The sequence below is a fragment of the Microtus ochrogaster genome, linkage group LG4, assembly GCF_000317375.1.
Source record: "Microtus ochrogaster isolate Prairie Vole_2 linkage group LG4, MicOch1.0, whole genome shotgun sequence".
Classification (NCBI taxonomy): Eukaryota; Metazoa; Chordata; class Mammalia; order Rodentia; family Cricetidae; genus Microtus; species Microtus ochrogaster.
In genome coordinates, this window is record NC_022030.1 from 56,438,782 (window position 1) to 56,450,191 (window position 11,410).

Below are 11,410 nucleotides of genomic sequence, written 5' to 3' on the forward strand. Positions count from 1 at the left end.
GAACACAGTGTCCGTGTAATTATTTCGGGTAGAGCTAGCCATGTGGGCGGCCGGGTGCCGGGACGCAGCCCGCCGCTCCTATTTCTACAGGGAGCTAGACCAAATGGTATGTGCCTGTAATCCTAGCACTTGAGACTTTGGAAATTCAAGGTCATCTTTAGCTATCTAGCAAGTTCCAGGCCAACCTAGACTATATGATATCATGTGTCAAAAAAACATAAATAAATTGTGAGAGTGGGCAGAAAGGAATAGGATTGTGTAAAAAAGAAATCTTGCTGGGTGGTGGTAGCTCACACCTTTAATCCCAGTACTTAGGAGGCAGAGGCAAGCAAATCTCTGTGAGTTCAAAGCCAGCCTGGTCTACATAGTGAGTTTCAGGATAGTCAGAGCTACACAGAGAAATTCCGTCTTGAAAAAACAAAAGAAAGAAATCTCAGGAAGGATGATACTTCATCAGTTCTCCTTTTAGTCTCACAAATAACAAAACCAGCATGAGGTGAGTGCAGGAGCAGGGAACAGAGAACATAGTCCAGGAGAGGACAGGCTGAGCCTCTTTCTTGTTCTTATGTCTAAAGAGAAGACTTTTCAGGGGCAAGGTATGAGCCTGAAGTACAAATTAGGCCCCTCAGTAAACAGTGAACAGTCAGGGTATTGTCTCTGCCTTGAACATCCAGCCTTTGGCTTTGGAGACCTGGACAAAGGAAGTACATTCTACTCTTGTCTACCTCTTAGGCCCTGTCCCAGTGACTTCAAACTTCTGAGCTTCAGTGGATCTGAGTCTGTATTATTGTAGGTTTGTTTTTTTTTTTTTTTTTTTTTTTTTTTTTTTGGTTTTTCAAGACAGGGTTTCTCTGTGGCTTTGGGGTCTGTCCTGGCACTAGCTCTGTAGACCAGGCTGGTCTCGAACTCACAGAAATCCGCTTGCCTCTGCCTCCCGAGTGCTGGGATTAAAGGCGTGCGCCACCACCGCCTGGCTATTGTAGGTTTTTAAGATAGGTTTTTTACTCTTGGTCTTCAAGATCTCTGCCTTGAATAAGAATATATATATTTACTTAGCATCCAAGATTCTGCTAAGAGGAGAGAAGGATAATTCTGCTTGCCAGTAAGTATAATACCAGCATTCAGTACTGTCATTGGCCCTTGTGAACTTCAAGTTTTGTGTGTCCCCAGTTCCCAAGCTGTCTCCAGGAGAGGGAGAGCCTTCTGAGGAAACGGGTACACCTTTGCCTGGGCAGGAGTCAGCCGAGGAGGATATAGAGGAAGAGGAGAGTGGCACTCAAAAGGACTCCCAGAAAGTCTCAGATAAAAGCCAAGGAACTCAGCAGTTGGACGGTAATAACATCACTGAGGTTGAAGCTCTTCATGGTAGACAGGAGTGGATAGTGGAGAGCCTGACATTTAGGCCTTAGGATTAGGTTTTCCAAGCTTTAGTTCATATCCACGTAGTCTTTCTGTTAGACTTAGACTCAAAAGTCAAGCTCTAGGGCTAGGGAAATAACAAGAGAGTATGCTCTTAACATTTGTGAGTCCTTGGGTTTAATCTCAAGGACTTAAAAGCAACAGCAAAGTCTAATATGCAGCAATAAATAGATCAAGTAATCTAGTAACACAGGGCAGTGGTACAATACAATTTGTTCTTGTAGGCAGGGTTTCTTCAGCCAGTGTCTTAGCTAGGCTTCTGATGTCAATGAAACATTATGACTATAATAAAGCAAGTTGGAGAGGAAAGGATTTACTGGGCTTATACTTCCGAGTTACTGTTTACCGTTGGACGAAGTCAGGACAGGAACTCAAAACAGGGCACCTGGAGGCAGGAGCTGATGCAGAGGTCTTTGAGGGATGTTCTTTGCTGGTTTGTCCCCATGACTTGCTCAGCCTGCTTTCTTATAGAACCCAACCTGGGGTTGGCTCCACCCATAATGGGCTGGACCATCCATCAATCACTAGTTAAGAAACTGCCTTACAGGCTTACCCACAGCCCAGTCTTATGGAGGTATTTTCCAGTTGAGGTTCTTTCCTCTCTGATGACTTTAGTTTGTGTCAAGTTGACATAAAACTATCCAGTACAATTATAGACCTCTTTAACAGGAGAAAGGGATTCTTTTATAGTATAGATATCACAGGTTATTGATGACCAATCCGTTTTGTCTAGCTTCCTAAAACTTTTTTTCTGAATATTTGTTTCCAGTTTCAAACTCAATAGAAACAATTGAAATTCATCCCACAGTGTGTATACTTATGTCTGGTGAATATTTTTTTTTTAAATCTGATTGTATTTCTTACCAGCTCTCAATTATTCTGAGCTTAGTGAGCCAGTACTTGGAAGGTTAGGGTACTTTACCTGTCTTTTTTTTTTTTTTTTTTTTTTTTTTTTTTTTTTTTTTTTTATTTTATTTTGGTTTTTCGAGACAGGGTTTCTCTGTGGCTTTGGAGCCTGTCCTGGAACTAGGTCTGTAGACCAGGCTGGTCTCGAACTCACAGAGATCCACCTGCCTCTGCCTCCTGAGTGCTGGGATTAAAGGCGTGTGCCACCACCGCCCGGCTTTACCTTTCTTTCTGCTCACTCATTTTGAGGATCTTTCTTTCACAACAGCCCTGCTGATCTTTCTGCTTGTCTCTATAGAGCAGGGACGGCAAGGGCATGTGGCTTCCAGTACTGAGTCCCTCTTCAAGACACACATGTGTCCAGAATGCAAACGCTGCTTTAAGAAGCGGACCCATTTGGTAGAGCACCTGCATCTCCATTTTCCAGACCCAAGCCTCCAGTGTCCTAACTGCCAGAAGTTCTTTACCAGCAAAAGCAAACTCAAAACCCATCTGCTGCGGGAGCTGGGTGAGAAGGCCCACCGATGTCCTCTGTGCCACTACAGTGCCGTCGAGAGGAATGCACTTAACCGCCACATGGCCAGCATGCACGAAGATATTTCCAACTTCTACTCAGACACCTATGCCTGTCCTGTCTGCCGTGAGGAATTCCGCCTCAGCCAAGCGCTCAAAGAGCACCTCAAGAGCCACACAGCAGCAGCTGCAGCAGAGCCGTTACCCCTCCACTGCTTTCAGGAGGGCTGCACTTATGTAGCCCCCGACCGGAAGGCTTTTGTAAAGCACCTAAAGGAGACCCATGGAGTACGAGCTGTAGAATGCCGCCATCACTCATGTCCCATGCTCTTTGCCACAGCTGAAGCCATGGAAGCCCACCACAAGAGCCATTATGCTTTCCACTGTCCCCACTGTGACTTTGCCTGCTCCAATAAGCATTTGTTCCGCAAACATAAGAAGCAAGGCCACCCAGGCAGTGAAGAGCTACGGTGCACCTTCTGCCCTTTTGCCACCTTCAACCCAGTAGCTTACCAGGACCACGTTGGCAAGATGCATGCTCATGAGAAGATCCATCAGTGCTCTGAGTGCAGCTTTGCCACTGCCCACAAGAGGGTGCTTATCCGACACATGCTGCTGCATACTGGTGAGATGGCTTCTATCCTTATGATGATAGAATAATGATGGTGAAGGTGATGGCTGGCATGAGCTTTTGCTGCAAGCAGCACACAAAGGGCTTTGCATACATTGTTTCACTTGACCTCAGGTTTATGGGCACAACTCTAATATTCCAAGTTTGCAAGGATGTAAGGCAAAAGTTGAATATCATTAAACAAATAAAGTAGACAGGTCAGTGAATCCATGCACTCTGATTTAAGAACCTGTTTTCTAGTACCGGACTATCATTCCTTACCCTTAAGTATTTGTCCAGTTCTCCCCACCCCTAGTCAAGTGCAGATGGGTGAATATCTAGCCTTTTATAGAGTGAAAACTTCCAGACCAGGTCAGATAACTTCCTTTATAATTCAAATTTTGAGAGTGTTGGAGCAGGAGAAGGGAGGGTAGTCAGCCTTCCATATGCATGTGGCTTTCCTTAGAACTGAACATGGTCACATCTAGTGACCTGAAGATTGACTTGTTTTATCTTGGACTTGTAATTGGTTGCTAGCATTACTGAAGCCTTAGATGACAGCTAAGTCAGGCTTCCTGCTGCAGTATCATCTCTGATCTCTGCAAACATCTATGCATTGATGAACCATAAAGCCAGTTCCACAAAAAACTCTGGTTAGAAAAATAATTTTTAGATAGTTTAGTCAAAGCTATTGTTGTTCCTGTATAAATAACAGTTCATTTCTGCACAGTTTTGTCACAGAGTGTAGTTTCTAAGGGCTTTTCCTAAAACCTGTATCTGTGTAGTATTAACATAGTTTAAAATGTTCTTTTGGGGGCTAGAGAGATGGCTCAGTGGTTAAGAACACTGTCTACTTTTCTAAAGATCCTGAGTTCAATTCCCAGCAACCACATGGTGGCTCACAACCATCTGTAATGAGATCTGGTGCTCTCGTCTGGCATGTAGGCAGAATATTACATGCACAATAAATTAATAAAATAAAATAAATGTTCTTTTGCATGTATTAGCCTATTTTATCCTTAACAATCTTATAAACAAGGCAGGTAAAGATAAGAGACAAAAATTTAATTTAGATAGAGAGCTGTTGTATGCCCTTTGCCATACAGAGGTGGTTGGAGTGGGAGGGGGGTCTTGAAGGAACATGGCCACCAGCCTCTTAGTGCCAGATATTGAGCAAGTACTAAGACAACTTATCCTTGAGTTCTTACTGTGCACCACTGATTATGTTTTATTTAATACTTACACCAACCTTGTGAGGTCTGTATTTTGCTGTTCCCTTTCTGGAAACAAGGAAACAGGCTGCCCAAGGCCATGTGGTCCACCTTTTAATAAAATGGCTTTGTGATTTCTCTGTGCCTTGATTTTCCCATCTCTAAAACAGAGATAATAATAGCACCTTATAGTGTTGTTATGAAGACTCATTGATAGGAGGCAGTTTATGCAAAGATCAGGCACATAGTGAGCATTGTATAAATGCTGGCTGTTCTGGCCTTACTGTATTGGAATTTTGAGTTCCAATCTATTTCTTCTCTTGTTCTAATCTCTACTTAGGAAATGAGAAGGGATTAAGTTACAGGTGCCAACTACCTTTTTCTAAAAATCAGAGGTAAACTTGGCTCACACCTTTAATCCCAGCACTGGGATACAGAGGTAGGTGGATCTCTTGAGTCAAGGCCAACAGAACGAATTCCAGGACAGCCAGGGTTACACAGAGAAACCCTGTCTCAAAAAAAAAAAAAAAATCCAAGGTAGACTTTTAATTTTCTTTGCTTTTCCCTCCTCTTCACTGGTATAGGAGTTGGAAGAACTGTCTGTGACAGCTGTAATGTAGCCTTCTTTCTTGTGAAGCTTGCTATGTATCTGGTGGCACATACAGCTTTTGCTCCTGTGTGGCATCATAGCAAACTTGCTGCAAGAGATGTTATGGCCACTCACTCAAATTTGTATCTGACCTGTGTTCTTTTCCCTCCACATAATATAAGGAGAGAAGCCTCACAAGTGTGAGCTGTGTGACTTCACCTGCCGAGATGTGAGCTACCTATCCAAGCACATGCTAACCCACTCTACCACCAAGGATTACATGTGTACTGAATGTGGCTATGTCACCAAGTGGAAGCACTACCTAAGTGTGCACATGCGGAAACATGCAGGGGATCTCAGGTACGAGCACACGTTTCCGTCTCTGGCCCCATGGCTTTCTCTGTTCTAATACTGTCTTAGCTCTATCACCTACAGTTGAGCCCTGTGTCTGTGGCCCATTCTGCATGGTGAGAGCATTCTGGGCCAGGAGAAGGAAAAGAGATCAAAATGTCACTTGAGGGACTGAGGAAATAGCTCAGTCAGTAAAGTGCTTGCCTGCAATCATGAAGGTCTGATGAGTTCAATCCTTAGAGCCCACGTTTAAAGTATTACTTGAGTTCTCAGAATTTGGTCTCAGGAAAATGGGTCTACACTTAATGGCACCAAGTAGTCACTTTAAGATCCAGGAATAGCTGGGCAAATTCGCTAACCTATAGGCACATCTGCCCAGGGGCTTGCTTTGGTCTGTAGCTTTTATGCCTCCACTGGGGAATAGAACAAAGTACAGAAACCTGTTCTATGGGGCTTTCAGTTACTTAGAAGTCAAGTGGGTATTGCCACCCTGGCACACCTGCCCCACTCAGGGTAGGGGCTCACAACATGACACACACATGCAGTATAGAATAGAGAGCCCCAGCCCTGAAGCTAAGCTGTCTCTGCCCATCACTTCCTTTGGGAACACCTTCAGGCAGACTCTTCAGTGCCTTGGACTCATCACAGGATGGTGGAAGGCAGGTTAAATCAGATGGTTCACATGCAGCACAGAGCACAAACAGGCCTACGGTATTTAATCAGTGACTGTTAACTGTTGGAATTTATTGTGATTGACTCCTCTTTGTCTTTATCCCCAGATACCAGTGCAACCAGTGCTCTTACCGCTGCCATCGGGCTGATCAGCTGAGCAGCCACAAACTGCGGCACCAAGGCAAGTCCCTCATGTGTGAGGTGTGTGCCTTTGCGTGCAAGCGGAAGTATGAGCTCCAGAAGCACATGGCTTCCCAGCACCACCCTGGCACACCTGCCCCACTCTACCCCTGCCGCTACTGCAGCTATCAGAGCCGCCACAAGCAGGCCCTGCTGAGCCATGAGAACTGCAAACACACCCATCTCCGTGAGTTTCATTGTGCCCTCTGTGATTACCGTACCTTCAGCAACACCACACTCTTCTTCCACAAGCGTAAGGTCCATGGCTACATGCCAGGGGACCAGGTATGGCAGTTGTGCAATGCCGGCCAAGAGTCAGAGGGGGCCAGACAGTGCCTGACACCTCCATCAGACTTAGGGTCTTCAAGCCAGCTGTCAGCCCAGCCTGAGAGACAAGACCATGAACATGGGATTGTGGCAGACTCCAGTGTGGACCAGGCCCTGCCAGAGACAACTGATGAGGTCAGCACCAAAAAACAGGATGGTATTGAGGCTCCCCAAGGGGATAACCTGGTTGGCAGCCCCAGCCCAGGGGAGGCAGAGGAGGGTAGCTGCACACTACACTTGGAGGCCCTGAGGGTAGAGCTAGAACCTGTGGCAGAGCCACCACCCCTTGAGGAGCTCACTGAAACAGCACCTGTGGAGTTCAGGCCTCTAGATCCCTCGGGACCACTTGGAATGGAAAGACCAGATGGGCTGGAAGAGCCGGAACTGTCCAGCTTTGAAAGTGTTGGGACTCCTGGCTTGATTGCTGAAGAAGAGCCTATTCTGGAGAAGCTAGTCTCTGAGCCCCCCAGAAATCCTCTAATCTCTGAGGAGACCTCTAGTACTTTCAAGGCAACTCTGTCTGCTGAGACTGCACCGCTGCCTCAGTTTCCTGAGTCAGAGTCACTACTTAAGGCCCTGAGGAGACAGGACAAAGAACAAGCAGAAGCCCTGGTGCTGGAGGGCCGGGTCCAGATGGTGGTGATCCAGGGAGAAGGAAGAGCCTTCCGCTGCCCACACTGCCCTTTTATCACTCGCCGGGAGAAAGCCCTGACTTTGCACTCCAAATCGGGTTGCCAAAGCCGCCGAGAACCCCTGCTATGCCCTGAGTGTGGAGCTAGCTTTAAGCAACAACGTGGCCTCAGCACCCATATGATGAAAAAATGCCCTGTTCGTCTTAGAAAGAGCAAGGCTTTGCCCAGCCCTGTCTCTCCCACTCTGCATCCTCAGCTTCCAGGTAGCCAAGCCTCACAGGATGCTGAAAGCGGGAAACCCCCACCTTTACCATCAAAGGTAGAGCTTCTGCTTCCAAAAGATGTTCCTTCTGAGCTCCCTGGGGAGACAGAAGTAGAGGAACCTCATCCCACACCCTCTGACTTCCCAGCCTGTCTTACAGGAAAGTCCTTACCCACAGGGACCTCTGAGAAGTTCCACTTTGAGCAAGGCAAGTTCCACTGCAGTTCGTGCACATTCCTTTGTTCTCGGCTCTCCTCTATTACCTCTCATGTGACTGAAGGCTGCCGAGGGGAGCGCAGCCAGGGAAGAAAGCGTGGGCGCCCCCAGGCCCTAAACAATGGGGACTCAGCTCTCTTGAACAGTATGGGTACAGAGTCCAGCCCTGGGGACAGGGACACTGCTGTGGTTCAGAAACAGAAGGGTCCCCTCTTCTCCTGCCCCACGTGTCCTTTTAGCTGTCAGCAGGAACGGACCCTGAGGACTCACCAGACCCAGGGCTGCCCCCTTGATTCTGGAGATCTGCGCTGTGGTCTCTGCCCATTTGTTGCTCCTGCTGCTGCTGCTCTGAGGCTCCATCAGAAGCGGAGGCACCCCAGTGCAGCCCCAGCCTCTGGCCCCCGGCCCCTTCTGCAGTGTGGGGACTGTGGCTTTACTTGCAAGCAAAGCCGGTGCCTCCAGCAGCACCGGCGACTCAAACATGAGGGTGTGAAGCCACATCAGTGCCCTTTCTGTGATTTTTCTACTACTAGACGGTACCGGTTAGAGGCCCACCAGTCTCGACACACGGGTGTTGGCCGCATCCCTTGCAGCTCCTGCCCACAGACATTTGGCACCAACTCAAAACTGCGTTTGCACCGACTACGAGTACATGACAAAACACCCACCCACTTCTGTCCACTCTGTGACTATAGTGGATATCTTCGTCATGACATCACTCGCCATGTCAACAGCTGCCACCAAGGCACCCCATCCTTTTCCTGCTCTCAGTGTGAGGCCCAGTTTAGCTCAGAAACAGCACTGAAGCAGCACGCTCTGCGCCGCCACCCCGAACCTGCGCACCCACCCCCTGGCTGTCCTGTAGAGGCCACTGAGGGCCCCTTGCACTGTTCCCACTGTGGCCTGCTCTGCCCCAGTCCTGCCAGCCTACGAGGACACACCCGCAAACAGCACCCAAGGCTGGAGTGTGGGGCCTGCCAGGAGGCCTTCCCTAGCCGGCCAGCGCTGGATGAGCATCGGAGGCAGCACCATTTCAGTCACCGCTGCCAGCTCTGCAACTTTGCTGCCCGGGAGCGAGTAGGCCTGGTGAAGCACTATCTGGACCAGCATGAGGAGACTTCAGCGGCCGCCTCAGGTGGGGATGGGGATGCTGGCCAACCCTCTCTCTGTTGCCCTTTCTGTGACTTTTCATGTCGCCATCAATTGGTACTGGATCACCATGTAAAGGGACATGGAGGCACCCGGCTCTACAAGTGTACTGACTGTGCCTACAGCACCAAAAATCGGCAGAAGATCACTTGGCACAGCCGTATTCACACTGGGGAAAAGCCTTACCGCTGTCACCTCTGCTCCTATGCCTGTGCTGACCCTTCTCGCCTCAAGGTAGGCTCTGGGTTCTGTAACTTTTTTTTTTTGGGGTGTGTGTGTGTGTGTGTGTATATGTGTATGTATGTGTATCACATGTGAGCCTGGTGCCTGTAGAGCCAGAAGAGGTGTTGGATCTTCTAGAACTAGAATTAAGGACATTTGTGAGCTGCTATGTGAGTGCTGGAAACTAAACCCTGGTTCTCTGGAAGAACAACCAGTGCTCTTAATTGCTAAGTCAATTATCAAGTATCCTGGATTCTGTAACCTTAACAATTACACATACTCACTTGTGACTCTGTATAGGTCCCTTAACTTCTCAAAACTTAAGAGATTCCTCATCTGTAAAAGGGATAACACAGGGGCTGAAGAAATGGCTCAGTGGTTAAGAACACTGACTTCTTCCAGAGGTTTTGAGTTCAGTTCCCAGCAGCCACATGGTGGCTCACAACCATCTGTAATGAGATCTGACACCCTCTTCTTACCTGCAGGCATGAACACTGTATACATAATAGATAAATAAATCTTTAAAAAAGGGGGGGAGGGGCTGGAGAGATGGCTCAGTGGTTAAGAGTATTGCCTGCTCTTCCAAAGGTCCTGAGTTCAATTCCCAGCAACCACATGGTGGCTCACAACCATCTGTAATGAGGTCTGGTGCCCTCTTCTGGCCTGCAGATATACACACAGACAGAATATTGTATACATAATAAATAAATAAATATTTTAAAAAAAAGAGGGGGGAAATAATACAACTCTATGCACTTTCGTAAAGATAAATTCCATAACTGTTTGCAATGTGAAAGAGTATTTAATACTTTGAGAATAATCTGGGTATTAACAGTTAACATTTATTGACCACTTATTTTTATGCCTAGTACTCCAATTTTAATCATTTGAAAATACAACATGGGTCACTGGCTAGGGAACTCAGTAATAAGAATACTTAATATGCACATATTAAGTATTAATAGTACCCCACATCACACACATACACACAAAGAGATAGATACTTGTACCTGTGTTACAGATTATTAAACAGAATTAGGGGTTAGCTTACCCCACAGCATAGCTAGTAAGAAACAACTGAGCCCCCCTGGGGGAAGCTTCCTGTCATGGGGAGGAAACATTTGCATTTGCTCTTCCTTCCAGTACCACATGCGGATCCATAAGGAGGAACGGAAGTACCTGTGCCCTGAGTGTGGGTACAAGTGCAAGTGGGTCAACCAACTCAAATACCACATGACCAAGCACACAGGTAAGTGTGTGTGTGTCGATTCACTGTCTTGCTTAAATGGTTTCCCTCTTCTCTGACAAACTTAACCTCCATGAGATGTTGGATGTCCTCACTCAGAGCCTACATCAGTTTTCACCCTGGGAATAGGGACCACACAGGAAGAAGACATACTTCTGGCTCACCAGCCCAGTGAAATGTGTCAGACACCAAAGAAAGGGTAAACCTGAAGGCCTGGGCAAGTGTATTTGCAAAAGCTTTCCCGGTGATTATGATACAAGTTCACACACACACACGGAGACTCTCCAACTCAGTTTGACTGCTGAGAGATACTTGGTTTCTGTGTGAATGTGGTAGAATGATTATAAGTGAGGAGAAAGGTGAGAGCTCCCTCCCCCCCACACACACTTTTTTTTTAAATGTGCATTATCTACATGTCTGTCTGTGAGGATGCCAGATACCCTGGAACTGGAGTTACGGATGCTTGTGAGCTGCCATGTGGGTGCTGGGAATGAAACCCTGAACCTCTGGAAGAGCAGTCAGTGCTCTTAACTACTGGGCCATCTTTCCAGCCCTAAGTTCCGTATTTTTAATTTGTCTTTCCTCTCTAGTGTATGGAATTCACAAATCATGAGTTCTCTGTAGAAGATTAATGATGGGGTACCTTTGATTGTGGCATATGCTTCCCCCATATATGGAGTATCTTTATCTTTTTTTTTTTTTTTTGAACATTTTTTCTTTGTTTTTTGTTTTTGTTTTGTTTTGTTTTTTGAGACAGGTGTTCTGTGTATGACCCTGGCTGTCCTCAAACTTACATAATCAGCCTGCCTCTGAAGCCGGGCGGTGGTGGCGCACGCCTTTAATCCCAGCACTCGAGAGGCAGAGGCAGGCGGATCTCTGTGAGTTCAAGACCAGCCTGGTCTACA

The 11,410-nt window shown here is 47.0% G+C and overlaps 1 protein-coding gene across 7 annotated transcripts in view; it reads left to right on the forward strand.

The window, feature by feature from the left end:
* Positions 1–11,410, forward strand: part of Znf142 (zinc finger protein 142) — a 24,913-nt gene that overhangs the window by 11,685 nt on the left and 1,818 nt on the right. For 5 of the 7 annotated variants that reach the window (XM_005361631.3, XM_026786049.1, XM_026786048.1 and 2 more), the window contains 5 exons: positions 1,171–1,332; positions 2,624–3,463; positions 5,431–5,608; positions 6,379–9,271; positions 10,403–10,508. In XM_005361631.3, the coding sequence (XP_005361688.1) occupies positions 1,171–1,332; positions 2,624–3,463; positions 5,431–5,608; positions 6,379–9,271; positions 10,403–10,508 (4,179 nt within the window). The remainder of the gene's footprint in view (positions 1–1,170; positions 1,333–2,623; positions 3,464–5,430; positions 5,609–6,378; positions 9,272–10,402; positions 10,509–11,410) is intronic. The other 2 variants (XM_013351710.2, XM_026786052.1) reach the window with 1 other exon arrangement.